The 22,765-nt window shown below is 46.9% G+C and overlaps 1 protein-coding gene across 3 annotated transcripts in view; it reads right to left on the bottom strand.

Annotated features, from left to right (window-relative positions):
* Window positions 1–3,266: 3,266 nt before the first annotated feature.
* CARHSP1 (calcium regulated heat stable protein 1) overlaps window positions 3,267–22,765 on the bottom strand; it is a 48,895-nt gene continuing 29,396 nt past the window's right edge. For all 3 annotated transcript variants that reach the window (XM_075899279.2, XM_075899280.2, XM_075899281.2), the window contains exons 3-4: window positions 21,000–21,122; window positions 3,267–4,879 (exon numbers count right to left, since the gene is read on the bottom strand). In XM_075899279.2, coding sequence (XP_075755394.1) covers window positions 4,717–4,879; window positions 21,000–21,122 — 286 coding nt within the window. In that variant the 3' untranslated portion in view covers window positions 3,267–4,716. The remainder of the gene's footprint in view (window positions 4,880–20,999; window positions 21,123–22,765) is intronic.

Genomic DNA, 22,765 nt, shown 5'->3' on the forward strand with positions numbered 1-22,765 from the left:
TTTCTGGAAAAGGAATGCTAATGAGGCAAGTCAGAATTGCAAATGCCACGGGGGATTTAAATATTCCCCACGGCATTTGCATGGACATGGCTGCCGCTTTTTCCTGGCTCCGGGCTTTGCCAGAGATAAGCGCCAGTCTAGACAGGATCTTTTGGAAAATAAAGCCTTTTTCGGAAGAACCCTTATTCCTGATTTTAAGAGGAATAAGGGATCTTCCGGAAAAGGCTTTATTTTCCAAAAGATCCCGTCTAGACTGGCACTTTTCTCTGGCAAAGCCCTGAGCCAGGAAAAAGCGGCAGCCCTGTTCATGCAAATGCTGCGGGGAATATTTAAATCCCCTGCAGCATTTGCAATTCTGACTTGTCTCATTAGCATCCTTTTTCTGGAAAAAGGATGCTAATATGTAGACACAGCTGAGGTGTTTTTCTCCTACCAATGGACAACTTTGGCAGGGATTAAACCAGAGGGTCTTCTGCTAATGGACAAATAGCAAACAACAACTGGGCTGAAATAAAATCTGAATAACTAAATAAAGGGAAAACCAAGACTCAACTGTTAATAAAGGTGGCAAACAGGCAGCTGAGCGCATGTGCTTGTATCCTCCAGTGGGGCAACCAGAGATTCTGACTTATGAAACATTTCAGACAAATTGCTAGCCGATTACTATGTAAGCAGAAGATCCTGCCCTTATTTTATAGCACTCCACTCTGAGGAGTGCTTTTATATTATTTCCTGTTTGGACCCTGCCCTCTGTGCCAAGCTTTGCTCTGTGTGCGGGGAGGCTGGTCAGGTACCAATTCTGGCAAAGTTCTCAGGCATTGAAAGTGGCTTGCAAATCAGCTATAGAGTCAGACTACAAGTTCATCTAGCCTGGTATCTTGCCTTCCAACAGTGGCCAATGCCAGCCACAGGAAAGCATCAAGTGCTCCATTCTGTGCCACCCCTTGCCTTCTGGGCACCCATGAAGGTGTGATGGTCCCTTTGAAAGTTAAGCTTCTGGCAGATCATTAGCTATTGAATTTTCTGACTGAGAAATTTTGAGGCAGAGAACAAGCCAGCCAATAGCAGACTAAGGATGTTTGCAGTCAGTGCTCCCTCTAATTTCTATGTCCATGTGCAGAATGAATGTTGATATGTGCACCAATAGGGAGATGATGTGCACATAAAATTCATTCTGCGGATGAGCTGTGGTGGGGGAGGAGCTGAGGGATTTGGAATGTGGGAGGGGGCTCGGGTGTGGGGGAATGAGGGCTCTGGCTGCAGGTGCAGGCTATGGGATGGAGCTGGAGAACAGTTGTTTATGGTGCACAAGGGGGTTCCAGGCAGGTACCAATGGGTTTGGAATTTGGGAGTGGGCTCAGAGCAGGAAGTTGGGGTAGAGGTGTGGGGTCTGGCCAGGAGTTAGGGTGCAGGAGTAGGCTCAGGATTTTGATGTGGGGTCCAGGAGGATGATGGAGGGGGCTCTAGGCTGGGACCAGAGGCTTTATATGTGGGGTGCTTACTTGGGGCAGCTGCTATGGGGGGGAAGGAAACAGATGGTGGATTCCCTCTCTAAGGGCAGCTCAATGCTACATTGAAAAGTCAATCTGAGTTACACAATTTGAGTTACACTATGAATATAATTCAAGTCAATGTAGCTTAGATCTACTGACTGCAGGGTTCACACCACATTCCATTGACAGGAGAAGCTCCTGTGAACTCCCCTTATTCATCTCATGTGTAGTCAATGTGTAAGTCTTCACTAGACCTGCTAAATTGACCCCTGGTGGATTTGGTAGCTACAGCATCAATCCCAGCTGTAGTCGAGGCAAGCCCTGAGTGTATGGTACAAGTGTTGTTCCTCATGCAAAGGGATGCAGATCCATTACAATAGACACCTGACAGAAAAACTGCAGCGATCCTTCCATGATTGCGGAGAAATTCCCTCACAACTTCATCTTCTGATGAAATAAATTACAAACCATGAATGCAAAGTACCTGAAGACACCAGACCTCTGTGGCATAGTTTTCTTCTGACCCCTACTGCTGATTCTGTGTAGTTGGAGCTGGGAGGAGGGTGAGGCATGGGGAGATGGGTGCATCCCATTAGACTTGCAGGGATTTCACAGTAAATTTATACTGATCTTAAGTATGAAGTGAGTTCTTGTTCTGAATAACCTTCCCCTTCTCCTCTAAGACTTGCATAGGAGGTGGAACAAGAGAGCCCCTGGTTTCCTCATAGCTGGCTCCAGACTTTGGCAAGTCCCTGCAGAATTCTAGAGGTGCCAGAGTTTTCAAAACCTTCCCTTCCCATTGGAACTAGTACAGGAAATCCTGGGACAGGAATGCAAACCTGAACAAAGATTAGAGGAAATCTGATCTAATGCAATAAAAGATGAACTTTGGTTCATTAGGACCCCACAGCTCCTGTGGTCACAAACAGTTAACTTCACTCATCAGGCACAGATAATATTTTATTAGTAGGGCACAATTCATTGCCAAGCTGTTCTAGAACTGTTTAAAAAGTGACCTACTATCTAACAACTGGACCAGTTCTCTCTTGCAAACACTGACATCTGTTCACAGCAGGGTGAATTTGTGCTGCTGGACATCCAAAATAAGAAACTAGTTATACCACTTTCTTAAAACTGACAGTTCATTCAGAGTAATGTAGGCTATTGATACTGATCCTTTAAAATGGTACAACTGTAACCATTCACATGCTGTCAAAGGGCTGGGCAGAGAGCCAGTAAAGGACCAGCAGGATATCCTGACCTCTACACAGGGCTGAAATTCACATACACTGTTCCAAAAAGGTAGCAAGCAGCAGGTTTATAATCACCAATGTGGCGATGCCACAAACACAAGCTGATTATACGTGTTTTTGTGTGCTGGATCTTAAAGGTGTTACACCTACCTTAGTGATAGGCTGAAAAAGTCTCATTGGTCATGATTACACTGCTCAAAATAAACAAGCTTTGTGATTATCAAATAAACACCTGGATTTAAAAAAACAGAGTTTACTTAAAACCTAATGTCTTCTATAAAAGACAACACAGATCAGTCAACTTACACAACTGCTAGAATTAACTAATGTTCTTACCAGCTGGGAAACTGTAAAGTCACTCATTTTCTAACAAATAATCTGATATTGCACAGAAGTGATATTTGCAAACAACTTCACCCGCCCCAGGCCCACACCCATCCATATCCTCTACTTTTAATTCATACTAATGTTAAATACAGACTAGGTAGTGAGTGTGCATGCTGAAGATATCAAACAACAGTTATTAAATACATTTTTATTGTAAAGGAAGCAGGGAATATTAATAAACTACAGCTTACTAAACCCATAATAGAGGTTTTACATTTACAAGTGATTTAGTACAATAATTAAAAGTAAAACAAAAAATCACAGTAATTATTAACCTTCACATTTCTGTTCCTGTAATCACGGAAGATTAGAATTGGTTGGGACATTTCACCTTTTTCTGTGAAATAGCGTCATCATGCTTTCCACATCAGCTCAAGTACTGCTTTAGGGAACAGGCAAATTCCATGTAGCTAAGAGATGCAAGTGTCACTCCAACTGGGGGGGGACAACTCTTCATTTGGAAAACTTAGGAAGGACAAGCAGTATCAGAGCTGGTGCAGAAATGAATATAGTTACAGTAGTTTGCCTAAAAGCCTACAGAGACAGAAGCAGAGATTCTAGGTGGTGGTGGTAGCAATATTCAATGCAGAGCAAGTGTTGCAGGAAAACATGACTGCAAGCATTCACTATAAGGCTTTATAACTCAAGCTAACGAACTAACTTGCACAACATTTTATATACAGTGATCTGACCATGGCAGAACAAGCAAAGTGAATGTATAAATGCTAATGAACTATGGCAGTTACGAACTACTTTCTCAAGCATGCATATATGAAAAAAATCAAGGCAGCGTAAAGATTTCATTAAATTCAGGCACCATCAGAGGCTGTGAACCACTCCCACCTCTGCTGCTTTGCTACTGCTTAGAGTGAAGCAACCTACTTTTGTAACTACTGCCCTGTAAATCTGTTGCTAATCACCCACCCATCAAGGCACACAAAGTAAATTCATAAACAACCCACATTTCATAAAGCTAACAATTCCACACTCCTGCACATAGCTAATTTCCAACCCTTCCACCTGACAGTTACTAAGAAGGTGCTGTCAAAACTGATAACAGTTAGATTACACCTTTCTTGAGTGTGCTTGTTATTTAGCTTGTGAAGAAAACAAATTGAAGCAAGGAAACTTGCTCTCTCAAGTACATTTACTGAGAACCTTGCTAGCAGTAAGCCTGAGCAGTCTGCACATTTACAGCAATTTAGCTCAAGGGAGCAATATGTTACAGGTAGATACTGGGCCTCGAAGTGGAGTTCCTCAGTGCTGCCTTTTTGATAGAACAGCTATCATGCTGACCTGTTTTCAAGTTCCTAACATCTTTGGGCATCTACTATCCTTCAGGTCACAAAAGCAGACAAGCCCGGCTAGTTTTTCTTTCTCTTTTTAATAAATAAACTTGTGGAAACTTCCTTACGCTATTTTTTCCCTTAGAGTTTGTATACTGTTTTTAAGTATCATGCCTATTGTAAAAATGGTAATTTGGCCAATGCCAACCTTACCCGCTCAATATATAAAATAGTCATTTGTCAACGTGAAAGTCAGTTGCGCAGTGTGTTCAATGGTACAGCATCATGCTGGATACCTTAGGAACTGAGAACATGGCCTGACCAGGTCTCATGTTTTGTTCCAGGTGCTAGATGAGTAATGATGACGTCTACAGCCTGCAGCTTCTCATTCTTAGGTGGGATAGTGCACATCTTGTAGGTGACTTCATCGCCAGCCACTGGAACGTACTCTCCTTCAATGCTGTTAATGGGAAAAAAAGAGGACAGGCTCTAGGTGAATGTATTCTGGGACTGGAAGAATAAGTACAGGCTGAAGCTCTCTAATCCAGCAATCTCTGCTTTGGCAACATCCGTGGTCTGGCATGATCTGAGTTAAGTCAAATGTCCACTTTTCATGGGTGTGGTCAAGTGTCCAGTGGTCCTATAAAGTGTGTTTACAGCCACCAGTTCTGGCTCAGTGTTTTGTGCTGTTATTTAGCTCCAATTTAGCCCTAAATGTCTTCTAAGAGCCCAGTAAGCAGTGGAAGTGTTGGTAATGGTGCTAGATAATACTGACCTCCCGTCGTATGGCAAATTCTCTAATTCGGCATGGCTCAGGACCGGTGTTCCCTCTAAGGCAGTGGTCACCAACCAGTAGATCGGGATCTACTGGTAGATCTTGGAACCTCTGACAGGTGATCCTGAGAGGTTTGGCCAGGAGGCTATCAAGTGCTGGCACTTAAACTTCCCCTCTCAGCACTGCCGTGCTGCTCCTGCCCTCTGCCTTGGAGGTGCCCCTCACCCCTGGGAGCCTCCTGCTTGCTGTACAGGTCACAAGCACAAGGGGGAGTGCTGATGTCAGCGTGTCCCTCCCTCCACCCTGTACCCATCTCCAAAGAACAGAGGGGGGCAGGGATGGAGAGAGTTTGCTGGCTGCTTTGGGAGTGGTGCATGGTCAAGATAGGGGTGAGCCTGCCTTAGCCCCCTGTGGTAAGCAGTGCCCAGCTGTAGCTCGCATTCCAAACCCTGCCCCCAGTCCTGAACCCCTCCTGCACCCCAAACCCTTGCCCCCAGCCTGATAAAAGTGAGTGAGGATGGGGGAGGGAGGACGGAGTGAGCAGGGGCAGGGCCTCAGAGAGGGGGTGGGAAGGAGACGGGGCCAGGGTATTTGGGTTTGTGGTAGATCCTGGATTGTGCTTAAATTCAAAAAGTGATCTCATGCTTAAAAAGATTGGGGACCACTGCTCTAAGGTGTGTGGCAGCTCAGCTTCACAGGTGATTCATCAGCCCTGCCCAGTCAGACAGCTCTATGCACTGAGCCCTGAGCCTCTGATTGGGCAGGGCTGATTAAGGTGTGCTGCCGCGCAGCTTAGAGGGACGCTGGTCAGGTCCTCAGGGTGCCAGACTACAGAGGTTCTATCTTTACTTGCACTGCCTCTTCTATTGCTAAAGTCTTGCAAATCAGTGAATATCCGCTTTATAGCCGCAGGTACCCACAGACGGATGCAGATATCTGTGGCTCATTTTTGCAGATTCAGATTCAAATTTTGTACACAGAGCCCTGAAAATTTGTGGATATCTGCTTTACTCACAGTTAAATTACTCACAATTTAACATCCCTACTGCGAGATACCAAAGCAGCCTCTGTTTGCGGGAAGCTCCAGGCTCCCCAGGAGCTCCCGCCCTGGCAGGGTTCTTGTACATTTCAAAAGCAGAAATGGATGTGGACAGCCCCAGCTCATTTTGGATACGGATGTGGATGCAAATTTTGTCTCACCACAAGGCTCTGCCTATTGCTTGGTAGTGTCATCAGCTCCATAACCTGCACTTTTCTTTCACATTCAACTCCTGTCTATGGACCCACACGGCAACCCAGCCCTCTGACCTATATACACTCTTTCTGGACCCCCACTTTAAGAAAGGGAGAGCCCTATGGAGAGACTCCATTTCCTGCTGTGGTTCTTCCTGTGGGGTCAAAAGTTTCTATGCTCTCATTGGTGACTCTTTGGGACCCACACAAGCAGCAGAAGTTTTGCAGCAACCCAGAGCATCTGTCTGAAAACAAGCCAGCGGTTATTAGTCACCCGAACGCACTAGGGTAGGATCTCTAGATTCAAATAGAAAAGCAGAGCTTACACAGATATCTATGTGAGCAGTACACCCTGCATGTAGCCCAGAGCATCCAGTACTCAACTGGGGCTAGGTGGCACTTGGCAGCCAGGTTCTCAGTACAGTGAGCAGATACCTGTTTCTCGGTTTCAAATTGCAGTTTTGCTGATCACCACCACTCATTAGAAGTTAATATCTAGTCACCGTCTTCCACTGTATCTCCAAGAGCTACACTTGCCATGAAGATGCTGATGAGTCTTGAACATTGATCCACACCAGCGTCAAAGGTAAGGACTGCTTACGTGACTGTCCCAGGAAAGAAATTAACCCAAGTGAGGTGGGAAACTGAGTCACAGCTATTTGTCCATAAATACAGGTATTTCCCACCTTCTCCACACCTGGCTTTCAAGACACCTTTTTGCAGAGATGCCAGTCAGAGTGCCATGACACCCTGAGAAGAAAGAGACATGTGAAAGCACTAAGGCTGAATCAGATCAATCAATGCCTCAGTCATAATTGCATGGTTATTCCATGAGATCACTGCGGGCTACAATTAAAGATTTCCCTAAATTGTGTAGTTCTTAGCTTAACTGCCTTGGATTTCTTTTAAACATCATCTTAACTCCTGGACTTTGGGAGAATTACAATATCCTTGTGACGATTACTTTAGGTTACTGTGATATACTCTCAACCTTCATTCCCATTTTCCTCTAGGGGAACAGACCGGACACTGAAATGAATATACAAGAGCTGTGGTCTCCAACGAGGTGCCCGCGGGTGCCATGGTGCCTGCCGGGGCATTTATGTGCGCCCACCAAAACATCTGGGCTGGCCCCGCCCCTGGCGCTCGGCAGCCACGAAACGTTGGGGACCACTGTACAAGAGAGTCTCAAACGCCTTAGAGTTCTCTAAAGCTTCATGCTATGCAAAAATTCTAAATGTGGGCCCCAGGGAGCCGAATGTTGAGCCATCTTCTGTATCCTCTAGCACAATACTTGCCCCCTTTTACCTTATAGCTGTGAATAACAGTAGTGTTAAGCTTGGTACACAGGCCCACCGACCAAGTGCACTCAAACTGCATAGTCAGCTCATCACTTGGTAGATGTTTATGTGATCCAAGCAGAGCCCGCCTGCAAAGACTGCCTCTCCTGCATGCTCCTAGTTCCCAGTAGCAGGGTCAGTCATACAGAACTGTAAAGGTGACTGACCCTCCTCGCTTTCACTGACTGCTTCTAACTGTTGTAGCCCCCCACCCCCTCCAGCTGCCTGTGGCTAACAAAGCAAACACAGCAGGCAGCTGGGCTTACAGCTCAGCCCCAGCAGTGCACTCTTGAAGGCTGTGGGAGCCCAAGTGATTAATGATTTTCTAGCCAGCTCTCGCTACATGTTTCCCTAACACGAGTTAAAAAACAGCTGCAGAGCCGCTCCTCTTTCCCACAGAAATACCACTCCAGACAGACCAGCACAGAGCACAGCAGCCAACGGGGCCTCGGTGTAAAACTGCACGAGCAGTGGGAAAGTAACCTGAAAGCAGAAAAGCTTTCCCGGAGGACCTATGTTAAGGTTTCCATCCTGCTGTAATACCAGCTCCACATTCAATGCAGCCCCAATTCCACACACTCTGAGCCAACTGACCTTTCCCTCCCATGGCTCCAGGCTGCTCTGTCAACCCAATGCAGCAGCACATCCAGTGCCAGATTAGTGTATGGGCTTGTGGGGGCCTGGCCAGGTTAGAAGCAGGAGCTGGGCCATGGTAAGAGCTGTCCAGGGAGCCTGGGTCGCTGTGGGAGCCCTGGATCCTTCACCTGCCTGGATGGGGGGAGGCAGGGGAAGACCCCTCCCCCTGGCCTCCCAACAGCCACGGCAGGTGGGCTCTAGGGCAGGCTTTAGGGGTGAGCCACCAAAACAACCTCCCCAGGCCAAGGGAGAGGGGTGTCTGTCTCCATGTGGTAGTACAGAGGTACATGCTACTGGCTGGCAGGAGAGCCACAATCTCAGAGAGGGACTGATAGGAAGATAAAACAGGAAAACCTCTTGCTCCTATGTACCGATGAATATTTGAAAATAAGGCTGAGTTTGTCAACGCTACTTAAGGGCTTTGGACACTGTGATGGATAGGAGGAGTGCTGGCCAGCACTTGGTGACTAAAGGGTTAAACTCAGGTACCTAGCACAAGTGTGGGCAGAAGGCCAGAAGAACCAATAGGATACAGCGCTGAAATCTGAATTAAGATACAGATACTTCTTGTCTGCTCTTCCTTTGTGTGAAGGGCGGGAGGGAGCAGATGCAGTAATCAGAATGACCATGCCTATAGGAAATAGTGGACATGGCAGTGAACTGGGCATTGAAGTACGGAGCAGCACGGATCGTGAGTAGAGGGAAAAGGTGAATTTAGTCCTGATCAGGGCATTTTTCTTTGGTTTGCCTCATTGGTTAAACTCCTCTGTGTGACTCTGTGCCTTCCCTCCCCCATTCACTATCTAAGAGCAAACCCAGAGATGTTCTCTGCATTTTAATTTGTTTTACTCAGTTGCTCTGTAACACCTAGCAACCAAGTAAGCTTTATCGAGGATAGCTGTTTGTTTTGTTAATAAAATCCCCTTTTTTAAGGCAGCGAATTCATTCTTGTGTCTGTCTGTGTTATGCATGCATGAGACTAAGAGGTCAGATACCAAAGACTGATGTTTTGTTTTATCTCTGGGTTTTTTAAGCTCTCTTGTGGTAAAGCAGCTTGGGGGTACCCCTCTGGAAGAAGTCCAAGTGTTCCCTCCTGGGTTCAAGAAGAAAGAGGTTTTCCTTTTTTCACTTGGTGGTGGCAGCAACCCCCAAAAATCAGTGAATCTGTGACTCTGGGAAGTTTTGTAAGCAGAGGCTAGAGAGGCAAGGTATTTACGGTCTCTTGCGTGCTCCCACCTTCTGCACTTGGAGTACCAGAGTGGGGATCAGCCCTGGCAGACACCAACTGCCTTTAATTTTACATTTAAATTGAATTCTGTATTTAAGTCTTTTGGGGAGAATTTGAAAATCTCAGCCAAAATACTAAACTAGAAAATGTCGCAGACTAAGCATAGAATTGAGAAGTTTCTATGCTTAAAACATATATTAAGTTTTATACTGTCTATCAACTCTCACTTCCCATCACAATGCACTGTGATGATGTTGAGTATCTTACATTGCACTATTTTAGGAAGGTCAGTACATGAAGCAATGGAGGGGCACTTATTAAAAAATTGTCTAAATATGGAATGTTACAGTCTCACAGTTGCTATTCTTATCAACAAGGCTCTAGTTTACCCTTCAGGGATGAAGACAAGGTCCTTTAATACAAGCACTTTCAACATGATCAAAATATGTCAGAAGGAACAATCCTGCATGGCAGAGAGTTACCCTATATAGCTAGTTTCCATGCTTCTATGATCTACAAATCTTGCATACTTTGTGACACTGATTTAATTAGGGATGTTAGAGAACGTGATTTTTAGTAACGTAGTTTTTTGTGTAGCCGCAAATATTCTTATCAGTTACTGAAATGGCCCCTGGGGGCGGGGCCACAGCCAGTGCTCTCCCGGTCCCACTCCTGGGGAGCCCACTGCCAACCTGTGCTGCTGCCTCTATATCTGAGACAGCAGCGTGGGGCGGCAGGTCCCGGGGACCCCGAAATTCAGAAGGACAGAGGCCGCTCTTGCATCTCACAGTAGGGATGTTAAATTGCGAGTCACTGACCAATCAAATAGTCGATGCATTTTACATGGAGCCCAGGGTCAACTGGGGACCCCCCGCTGGCGCTGCTACTTTGAAACATCACAGGAGCCCGGCATCAGGCTCCTCGCAACATTTCAAAGTGGCAGCACCCCACGGAGACCAGGATCAGCTGGAGACTCCCCTGCTGACTCCGGGCTCCATGTGGGGCTGCTGCTTTGAAACGACGCAGGGAACCCAGTCAAAACGACATTCATTTCAAAGCAGCAGCACTTTTGAGTCCACAGCTGATCCCAGGCTCCACGCAGCGCTGCCACTTTGAAATACCACATGCAGCCTGGGGACACCCCAACTGGCCCCGGACTGCACGCGGTGTTTCAAAGTGGCAGCGCCGCACAGAGCCCGGGGTCAGTGGGAAAGACCCAGCTGACCCGGGTTCCATGTGACACTTTCGCCTTTGAAATGTAGCAACAGCTCTAAGGGTGTTGCCTCACTCCAAAGGGGAAGGCACCCTAAGGACTAATCAAATAGTTGATGAAAAATGCATCGACTATTCAATTAGTCAATTACTCACAATTTAACATCCCTACTGCGAGATACCAAAGCAGCCTCTGTTTGTGGGAAGCTCCAGGCTCCCCAGGAGCTCCCGCCCTGGCAGGGTTCTTGTACATTTCAAAAGCAGAAGCCCTGCAAGGAGCGCCCCCGCTGGTCCCATGCTCCCTGTGGCACCTGAGCCTTTAAAGAGCCCCGCAGAATCACAGCAGAACCGGCGTGATGGGAGACTGCTTCAGTGTCCGCTCGTGCCATTTCCTGCTGTGACTCTACCTCCCCGGCCCCCCACAGAGACAGTGCTGGGGGGAACCAGCTTTTAAAATTCAACCTATGACTCAGCCAAGATATTTCATGGAGCAGGGAGAGAGAGAGTCTAAAACACGTTATAAAACCCCAAAGGGATGCTTAGTCCACCTTTGGGCATGTTCAGACAGCATAGCAATGGGATGGCAACTTCACAGAATCATAGTTTAACATCAACAGACTTTGTTACTGTTCACAGCAACCGATAGCTGACATCACTTTAGCTCACTGCTGAGCAAGGTTCCCTCTAATCTGTGCGGTAACACGGCCATGCAGCTGCTTAATAAGCCCTGTCCAGAGATTCAGGGCTACCACATGTCACGTGACTGGATTTTAGGGGAGCAGCCAGATCACTGTTGCACCCGTCCGGGTGGGGGGGGCATTTGCCCCAAAAAGTTGGTACAAAGGGGGTCATGCAAGGTGTCAAATGAAAGCTTATCTTACACTGATTCTATATATGCTATTCATGTGATTGTATAATGTCTGTGTGTGAAGTTATAAGCATGTACTTTGTGTGGATACCGAATGTTTCTCTGTATGTGGCTGAGCAATGGTCAAAGAAGCTCAGCCTATGGACATGCTAATGAGCAAGTCTCCATGGAACAACAGCCCTCAATAGGTCAAGGACACACCTCAAGAATCGTGACTGATACCTAAGGGCTACCAGCAGGGAACACAGGGATAGGCCACTGGCCAGGTGACCTGCTGCAGCCAAGGAGAGACGAGGAAGGAGGTATATAGGGGCCATGTGGCATCCTCCATTGGGGGCTCAGCTCAGCTCTTCATCCCAGATTCAGCATTGGAGGGATCAACAAGCCAGAAAGAACTGTGGACCCATCCTGACATAGGATGTACACAAAGGACTTTTAAGCCAGCAGCTGTAACATCTCTGCTGCGAGCCTGCATCGAGAACTGGGAGATTCGATGCATGTAATCTATGATACTTGAACAACCTTACTCTCATGCTTTTCTTTCTTTTAGTAATAAACCTTTAGATTTTAGTTTCTAAAGGACTGACTCAGCGTGATCCTGTGGGTAAGGTCCAGAGTGTAAATTGACCTGGGATCAGTGGCTGGTTTCTTGGAAGCGGACAGAACTTGTTTGGGGAAGGTGAGATTGGGTGCTAAAACCCCGCACCTGTGTATGAGGCCTGGGGCTATCTGGGGCACATTGCTGGGGTGTCGGAAGATATTGCTGGGGTGTCAGAAGGGTTTTGCTTGTGAGGCTTCTGGCTGGCCAGGCAGGCAGCTGAAGCGCTCTGTGGGACTGGTTTGTGGCCCATTTGGGAAGGTCTCCAGTCTGGGGGCTATAGAGAGCCCCAAATTTGAACAATTCACCCTGAGCAGACACCCTCAGCGGTGCCCAGACCCACCTATGGAACTGCCTGGCTGCAGGAGGGGCACTTCTCCCTCAGCTACAGAAGCAGTTCCCTGCTGAAGACAGAGCAGTGAGGAAACCTTGCTGCGCAGTTCTCATTAGTTGTTTGCATGGTAGTTCCGAGAGCCCAATCAAACATTATGAACTGTGCTCTTGGAGAAACTCCAGGTAAAACAAATGCTTCAAACTTGAAAAGCAGAAAGACTCAGGCCTGTTAAGTGCTTTAAGAGGAATCACACCACTGTAGAAGCCTCGTAGCTCTTTGGCAGTTCAAGTCACACTTGCCTGGCTTACCTAACTGAAGCTCTAAACTGACAGATTCCAAGAAGCAAGGATAAACTCCGTTTCAAGACAATTTCAGAGCTATTGCACTGTGAGTTTTCCTTCATGCTGAAGCTTAGATTTTTTTGCTGAAATATTCACTTTCAATTCTGTCCCTCCGCTCAGAACTAGACTGACCTTTCAGAGAAAAAAAAAAATCTACTTTTCATGTCTCCAGTATACGATTTTATACCTCACTTCACAGATACAAGAACAGCTCAAAGAGACTTAAGGCAAGATGCTGGCCTTGCAACTCATCTGACAACAAGTCAGAGGAAGATGAATTTGAAAAAGAGGATTCTTATATTTCTGCCAAAGAGCCTGGAAGGATAACAAAGGCCATGTCTGATTTCCTGCACGCAATCAAGGTGTGACATGGGCATGTCTAGGTATGAAAGGAGGATGTTATGGCCCAAAGTAAACCTCTTGCCACTCAGCAATCTCTCTAGTCACACGTGTATGAACATGTGGACTGAAATGGAAATGCATCGCAAGACATCCCCATTTACAGACTGAATCTAGCTAATACAGCATCCTTAGTTACTAACCAAATGAACCTAATTCTTCCAGAACTCATACGTTAAAAAACTACAGCAAGCTGGGCATTTCTGCAAGGACTCTTTATGAGGCAAAAGGGAGGTGTGGAATAGAGCAATCCAGTAGGGAGTAAAATGGGTTCACGCACACTGTAGTTAGTACATTCCTGCTCAAAGGAAAATGTAATGCTCCTCCTAAAACCCAAGATCTAACCAACTGCAAAAAGCCAATAAGCAGGGCACATCACTTTCTCTTTCCATGAAATCAGCTGCCTCCAACTAGGGATATGAAAGACTAGTCAACTATCCGATAAGCAAAAGCAAAAACTTATCGGATAATCGATACACTAGTCGACAAGATCTTCTCCCTCCTCTCCCCCCACTTGCTGCCTCTATCAGAAAGAGAAAGCATGGGGCGGAGGGCTAAAGGGGAGGAGGAAGCTTCAGAGCGGCAGCACTGCATGGAGCCTGGGGTCAACTGGGGACTCCTTGCTGACCCCTGGCTCCACGTGGCACTGCCGCTTTAAAACACCATGCGGAGCTCCCTGCAGCATTTCAAAGCGGCAGCACCACATGGAGCCTGGGGTCAACTGGGGACTCCCCAGCTGGGTCCTGCCTGGCTCCACACCACATTTCAAAGCAGCAATGCCTCGTAGAGCTGTGGTCAGCAGGAGTCTCCAGCTGACCCCGGCCTCCATGTGGTGCTGCCCCTTGCTCCACACCGCGGGGAGCAAAGGGACTCAATCAATCCCCCGCTGACCCAGTGCTCCCCGCATCACTTTGCCTTTGAAGTATAACAATAGCCCCAGGGTAAGGCTCCCTTATAGACTAATCAAATAGTCAATTCAAATTGCATCATCTATTCGATTAGCCTATTAATCTAAATTTAACATCCCTACCTGCATACAATGGCATTTTTTGAAGTAGGTGTTGGTTCATTCACTTCTTAGCTCTCTTTACTGAGCTAGCTTCTGGTCTCACCTCTTTTGTCAGGTGAGCTTAAGGTCACATCCTGTTCTGCACTGCACAGGATTGGAGGATAAACAGGCCTTCATTGCATGCCCCCTCCCAATACACTGACAAACCAGAAGGGCAGGAGTCCCACCTATGGCTCAGTAGAACACTAGCAATTGTCACTATGGGCACATGCTGGTGTCTACCTCATACTACCCAGCCACTAGTACTCTTCCCCATTATGTCCTGCACCAGCAGGATGGTTTGGGGAACTGCTGACCAACCAGCCTGTTCTGCAGGGACCTCCCCCCCCCCCCCCCCGACTACCACACAAAAGCTTCAAACCACTCAGACTGTCTCCATCAGGAACCATGCCCAGTCTTTTTGGGAAGGACAGATGTGGAATGAAGAATAAATTAGTCATAGGCGCTATGATGCTTCAATAACAGTCAAGAAGCTACCATTAGCCCTATTAAATTGCTGGCTATGAAACCAGAACACTGGAGATAGGATATTCACAAGGACGAATATTTGCTGTAATAATTGCTGCTACAATAATGCTGTTACCTTGGTGACAGTAATTCATTTTAAAACACTACCTTGTGATTAAGAGAAGGAATTAGAAGACCCTGCCAGGAAACGTTTCATACCCACCACTGGCAAAAGGACTTTTCAAGACCAGCTCTAAACAAGGACAAAGGGCAGTAAAACCTCACAGCACTCAGCGGGCCATAATATCTTTCTAGTTTATTTACCTTTCATTATGATTACATAAAGCATGTCCAATATCTCCAGAAAGCTCTTCAATACATTCTCTTTTCTGGAATCAATACCTTATACTGAAGGCTAGAAAAAGTAAAAACCGCCAAGTTTGTGGATCAGCCTTTGTTTCAAATACATGATAAACAATCATGAGAGTCACAGTTTGAGAGACCCTTCCCAATGGAAATTATACCACACCCCTGCTATGTGCATCAGGGGCACGCAGGTCTGTCTCAACTGCACAGTTTGCAAGATTAAGACCTGTCTATACAGAATAGTGATAGAGATGTAGCCGTGTTAGTCTGGAGTAGCTGAAACAAAATACAGGACTATGTAGCACTTTAAAGACTAACAAGATGGTTTATTAGATGATGAGCTTTCGTGGGCCAGACCCACTTCCTCAGATCAAATAATGTCTATACAGAAGAAAGAGTGAAACTGAATATACACATGTGCTATCAAAGTAAAAACAAACTGAACCAGAGAATTCCCCCCCTCTGATTTCTTTCATCTCTAATAACCTTCGGTGTCACTTGTTTCAGTGGCAGGTAAAACAGAAAGAATAGTTATGAGACACACGTTTACACTGAAATGTAACTGTGCTTTTCCTTACAGTGGTGAGCATGATTCCCTCTGAGGTGTACACCTTCACGGACACGCACCAAGAATTTGAGGCTCGCTCTCCTCCTCTGCAGGGCCACACAGTGGCTGCTCGGCTGCTCCATGGCAGGGTCGTGTGTGGGGCAGCCACCACCCGGCCTTGGCCCTAGCTTCAGCCATTCCCCAGAGCAGGAGCGGTGGTCAATGGGCCCCGTGGCGGGTGGCAGTAGCTGCTCCAGTGACCAGGGCTGGGCCGCTGCATGGCAGGTGGCAGCAGCTCCCGTGGCCAGGGCAACTGGGTGGTGGGCAGCTCTGGTGGCCGACCTGCCCCAAAGCATGGTGGGTGGTGACGGCAGCTCTGGCAGCTGGGGCCAGTGCCACGTGGCAGGCAGGGCCAGAGCCAGAGCTGCGTGGCAGTTGGCTGCCCTGTTTCAGGGCCAGCCTAAGGGCGGGGCAAACTAGGTCCATGCCCCGGGCACCACAGCCAAAAGGTGCCGGGCAACTGGCATGGGTGTTTCTGAGCAACAGAGGTGGAGGGCACTGGCCAGGGAGACAGCTGCAGGGCATGCCGGAAGCACAGGATGAGGGCTGGGGGCACAGCTGGCAGGAGACTATAGAGGTTGGGATGGAGGGGGCACTGTGCAGAAGTTAAGGGCAAAGGAGGCACAATGCAGGGTTAGTGGCAAAGTGTGCACAAGATGGGATACAGGGGTTGGGGAGTCCATGGATGCAGCCACAGTGGGATTAAGGCTGGGTGGGAGTGAGACTGAGTGCCAAGTGTCATGCACCTTGTTAATTAGAGAGACACAGAGTCTCTCTCTTCCTCTCCCTCTCCCATGTTATGGGTGCCCACAGTGGCACACATCCGAACAAGTACACAGGGCATCAATATTGGTGCTCAAGACAAAATTCACTCTGCTCACAGATGAAAAATCTTAGCAGGAACGCTGGCTGTGAGCCAATACGTGAGGATCAATCTTACTAAAGTTACTCAAAACAAAATCTCAACCATTACACTGCATTTCTTGACAATGTAATCAGGACTTCCAGTTTTAAGTTGTGATCTGTGGTCGTTTTGGGGTCCAGGAGGGAGGCAGGTGCTAATCTCTGGTGGGAAGGTGACAGGTTAACACTCTCTGTTTAGAGCTTCCCCCATTATAGAAATAAGCCAAATTCACTGGAGTCCCTTGCAAGTGAGTGCAGAGAAAGCATTCCAGTTTTGTTCCCAAAGCGACTGTGGTGCAAACCTGGCCAACCAGTGTCGTGCCACTCCTGATCAAATCACATCTGAGAGAGGCCTGAGGCTGAAAAGGACACAGAGAAGAAGTAAACCCAGATCACATATTGAAAGCAACACTAAATAATGATAAGAGAGTCCTACTGAGTCATTTGGATTATATAAAGCTCCTGAAATGTGCAATTCCCATTAATGAAGAATGGTGGGTCCCATTCCCACTGTAAGAGGCTGAATAACAGAGTTATTAAATCATCATTTCTGAACTGCAAGGTGTCAGAAGTAAGAGACTGTGATATCTCCATTCACTTTCAACCAGAAAAGTGATTGCCACCTACCTGAACCACACTTATTAAAGAAAATATTGGTTGATTGAAATCTTCAGCACTTTGGTAGTTGCATATATTAACAGGGAGAGAAATGTCAACTGCTTTAAAACTGTAAATCTGAAACTCAACGTTTAAACTAAAAGCTCAAATCTGTTCTCATTAATATCAATGGAAAAACTCCCACTGGTTGTTTACTGAGAGAAGAGTTAGGCTCTAGTTATATACAGCCTTCCTGTCCTATAAAACACGGAGCTGTTATCAAACAGTATGCGGAAGGAAGACAAGGCAATTCTGCATTCAGGTATGATGAATTCAGAATGGCTGGACACTAGGAACAATGGGATCATCAGGCAAAAAGAGCCAATTCTGGAATTACCTGGTAAAACACAGATGATAGGCAGTGTGATCCAACACTAGGCTATGACTCAGGAGACCCATGTTCAATCCATCATTGCCAGTGGCCTGCCTATTCCACTCCCACCCTTGGTCTGCCTTGTCTGTTTAGACGGCAAACTTCTCAGGGCTCATCTCTTCCAAAGCATTTATGCAGAGCCAAACTGAACCTCAATCCCAACTGATCGCTCTAGGCAGGGTTACCAATACACAAAGCATGCAGCTGTGTGGGGCACCTCAAAATGTGGGACACCAAATGTCATGGTGCCCTATTCAGGTGAATGCTACATATGGGCTCCAGTGGCTCCCAGCCCCATTCCCCACCCTACCCTGCAGGCTGCACCCAGCCCCAACTCACCAGGCAGCGGTGACTGGCACAAGTGTGGACTAGAGAACGCAGGAGGGGCGAGGGGCAGCTGCGCAGCCAGTAGCCAGAGAGAAACGGTGGTTTCCCCTTCAAAGCACCACTTTTCTCTCTGGTTGGCTGTGCAGCCGCCCTCGAGACCACCTGCCTGCTCCCGAGGCTGCAGGTGAGCCTCCTTCCCTGCCCTGCTCCTCCCCCCAGAGCTTTCAGCCCCCACATCTTGTGAGGCTGCCGGTGTGCCCAAGGGGGGAAGGGGTGCTGGTGCTGGACTGCACAGGGCACCAGCAATGGTAGGAACGGCCCTGCCTCTGGGTACTAGTGTAATACAAACAAATCATCATTGTCACCATCAACAGGGCTTCAACCTGCAGATCGATCCTCTCGACTGGGGACTGGGCAGAGAACAGACCCAGCAGTAAAGCACTTCACCCAGAGACGCCTGTTTTCAAGAGCACATGCACTGTTGGTAAGTCTGGCACAAGGCAGGGCGGTTGACAACCCACACAATCAGTCTAGACTTGCATTATTGAAGTAGTAAACTGTTACCAAGAACTGCATTTGCTCCAACTTCTACAGCACCAGTATCACTGAAATATGAGTCAGGTGGAGCCAGAGTAAACAAATGCCCAAATTAAACAAAGAATTATGGAAGGACCAACCCACGGGGGCGGTGCTAAGGATGCACACAGTACAAAGTCAAACTCCATATGTGTGAACAAACTGAGTCAATATGGAAAGCATGTGAAGAGAAGAATTTTTTCACTTGCTTATATACCAAGGGTAGGAGTCTTGGATGCAAATGAGAGGAACTGGTAATTTTCACTGATGAGAAGACATTTCTTGAAACCTCTATTACTGAAACCAGGTGGGAAGGTTCCAGCACAAATGGAATGCTTAAATCAATGGCTATAGCCTGATCAGGAAGGACAGAGTGGGTAAAAGAAATGGGAAGGAGAGGGGCACTCTACATTAAAGACCTGTTACCAGTGATGAGGGTAATTAAGATTACAGAGCCATGAATGCATATGGATCAACTGCTAACTAACAAAACCCAGAAAGGGCTACTAGTGGAGTTTTGTTACATGCCACCAAATCAAACCAGAGTAGGGATGCAATAGTCGATTAACCGATAAGCAAAAGCTTATAGGTTAATACTATAGACTACACGCATTTCCTCTCTACCACATCAGTACATTTTTTTTTAGCAGGCTGGCCAGCAGCCCGGTTCAGTCCCACCCCTGCTGCGGCTCTGCATTTCAAGTGTATTAGGCAGGCAGCCTGACTCAGTCCTGGCTCACGCCAGGTCCAGGACCCACCCCCATTGCAGCTCTGCATTTAAAGTGTATTAGGAGACAGGTGGGCAGGCAGCCTGGCTCAGTTCTAGCTCACTCTGGGTCCGGGGCATCAAACCCTCCACAGATAGTGGCTGCTGCCACCCCACACTGCTGCCCCTGTATCAGAGTAAGCAGCACAGGGCGACAGGCAGCTGGTCCACGATGGGAGCTGGTTTTTAAACTGGCTCCCCTTGCAGACCAGCTCCTGCCTGGTACCTCACATTGCTGCCTCTGATACAGAGGCAGCAGTGCGGAGTGGCAGGGGGCCTCTTGGGAGTGGGGCCAGAGCTCATTAGCTGCCAGCCCCGCCCCAGGGGCTATAGAATAGTCAACTAACCGCTAAATATTCAAGAGGTTAATAGATTATTCAATCAATTGACATTTAACATCCCTAAACCAGAGAACTGGACAAATTCATCCTTAAGTACTGGGGATGTAAAAAAGGTTAACCCAGTATTAGGGTTACTGGAATGCATACTTGGTAACCGATTAACCGGAGTGCTAGCTGCATGGCACCAGCCAGCAGGAACCCAGCCCCATCTGCGCCACACAAGCCACATCAGGGCAAGCAGCATATCAGCCCCATCCACACTGCAGTGAGCCTGGCAGTGGGCCCAGACTCTGGCCCTGGCACATCAGCCCCGCCATGCCTGCCCACAGCCTTGGAAAGACACCCCACCCTGGCTGCCCAATCCCCACCAAGGGTTAACCAGTTAAATGATATAATTTTAATCCAGTAATCCTGTAATTTTAATCCTGTTGTGATCAATTTTTACATCCCTATTAAGAATCCACCTGTAAAGTGTGTTACGGAAAACTGGAATGTTGAGGGGACTTCAATATAGACACCATATACTGAGGAGGGGAGTGTCTCATGAAGCAAGTATGAAACATCATCATTTGGAGTTTCTGAAAATAATGACACTACTTCATTTAAATAAAAGGTACTGCTGCAAGTTAGCTCTATTTTGGACTTCATTATGAGAAATGAAAATAAACTTAATCACTGGACTGAAAGTGAGCATGATCTGATTACATTTAATGTGGGCAAGGCATTGTCCCAATCAGTAACTGCTGATAGCTGATGCTTCAAAAAGGCTAATTTTTGAAAGCTGAGGAAAGTTATCAGAGAAACAGATTGGTAGGAAAAACAAAGAGAAAAAAAGTGAATAAAAACAGGGAATTCTTGGCCTTTCTGTAAGGTATGCTTCAGTCAAACACAAATAACTGGACTCAATGCAGAACAACTAGGTGAAATGTAAAGGCATGTGAAAAACAGAAGGTCTGGATAAATAATCTAACAGTCCCTCTGGCCTAAAAATCTATGACTTTTTCATACTGCTCAATAATCAGCTTAGCCTATTAATTTCCATAATGTTTGGATATTTTTCTGCACTGAGGTTAAAGGCTGCACAGTAAGGACCCTTCTTCTTTATAACCAAAGTAATGGGGAGTGGAGAGGGTGCCAATCAGCTATAAATTGCAATATTCCTCTCTTCAGCTTGCAAGACTTACTCAGAAATGTGTACAAAGATGTCTGGCCCTCCATCCGCAGGAGTAATGAAGCCATGGCCTTTGGAGCGACAGAAGCATTTACAGACTCCTTTGTAGACAGGGCCTTCAGAGGCCCGCACAGTCCTGCCAGGGAGAGGGAGAGAATTCACAATCAGCAGTTGTATGTGGGCTTCCGCCAACATCAGAGCTAGAGAATGCCATCCAAACAGAATACAACAGTCCAATGCTCAGTCACACACCACTAACATGTCTCTCTGTGCATACTATTTGTACATACAATACATCCACTACACACATCTTATCTAACACCCCGACAGCCTTCACAAATGGGTCAAAATCAATATAGATCTGTGCTGGTGCTATAATCCAGCAACTGACACCCTTAAACACATGTGCTGGGATTGCATTAGAGTACAGATTTTCAGGAAGTCTTATCCCAGGAGCTTCTCAGGATATTTACATAACAGAGTCAAGAGCCAATGAAGTCAATATAAGGACTCCCCGTCCTATCAGGCCCTTAATTGCTGTGGATAACATCACCCATCAAAAAAAGCTCATCTGCTAGTTCCCCAATTGCTGACAGACCTGCAATAGCTGCAAGTTGCTATGGGACAACATGGGATATCCTGATCATGAAAAAATGTACTCAAGTGAACTGGGATAAAAACACATGATATTTTACTCATTTTTTTCCTCTCAACTATACTTATATGGGCACCCAGGCAGTCAAACTACCTGTCTAAATGCCTTACAGATTCACTAAGTTGAAATAAAATTCACTCCGTTTCCACTGACTGTGCTTGTAACTCTTTTTCCATAGTTGCTTGTTAACATTGCCTTCCAACATCCAGTTTTGCCTTTACACTGGCACACTCGCTTTCTCTTCTTTCCCCACTACTCTCTAGAACAATTCTCAAACAGGATAGAAACGACTGCAAAGATGTTTGCACCCCAGCCATCACCTGCCCAGTGCCCATCACTGGCACACAGAAGCACTTAAAATACAGACAAACTGAAAGACTGAGGTCTTAGCAAAGTAGCATTTTACTGTTCAATGAGGTGTGCTTGGGCAACCCTGGCTCATTCCAGGGTGGGAGTGTAACGGCTGAACATGGCTTTATATTCTTACTACTTTAAAAATGTGTCTCTGTCTGCCCATTTGTGCATGAGTCTTTGTTCAAGAACTCCTCCTAAATGGTAAGACCCAGGACTACCAAATTTGGCATGAAGTTTCCTCTTATCATAACTTAAAACATGGTCAAGGTTTGATTGTGCCAGGACAATGAAATGTGTGTGAATTCAGACATGCGCCTGGCCGACAGGATGGCCACCAACAGGACAGGTGTAGCAACAAGCACATCGTCAGGGGTTCAAATGGGCATCCCATGAGTTTAGACAGGACCAGGCTGAGGTCCCACTGAGGAACAGGCTGCCAAACGTGCAGGTAAAGCCTGTCCAGGCCCTTCAAAAACCTGTTCACCATCAGGTCTGCAAAGAGGGTCTTACCCCTGGCACCCAGGTGGAAAGCGGAAATAACCGCTAGGTGAACCTTAATCGAGGAAAAGGATAACCCCAGAAGCTGAAGATCCAGAAGGTAGTCCAGGACCAGGCGGCCTGGGATGGCCACAGGAGACACCCCCTTCTGGGTAGACCAGATATAAAATCACTTCCACTTAGCCAGATAAATAGCCCTAGTGGAAGGTTTCCTGCTCCCCAACAATACCTCCTGCACACGGGCCGAACATTGAAACTCCACCGCTGTCAGC

Source organism: Pelodiscus sinensis, chromosome 15 (assembly GCF_052426305.1).
Source record: "Pelodiscus sinensis isolate ZL-2025 chromosome 15, ASM5242630v1, whole genome shotgun sequence".
NCBI lineage: Eukaryota > Metazoa > Chordata > Testudines > Trionychidae > Pelodiscus > Pelodiscus sinensis.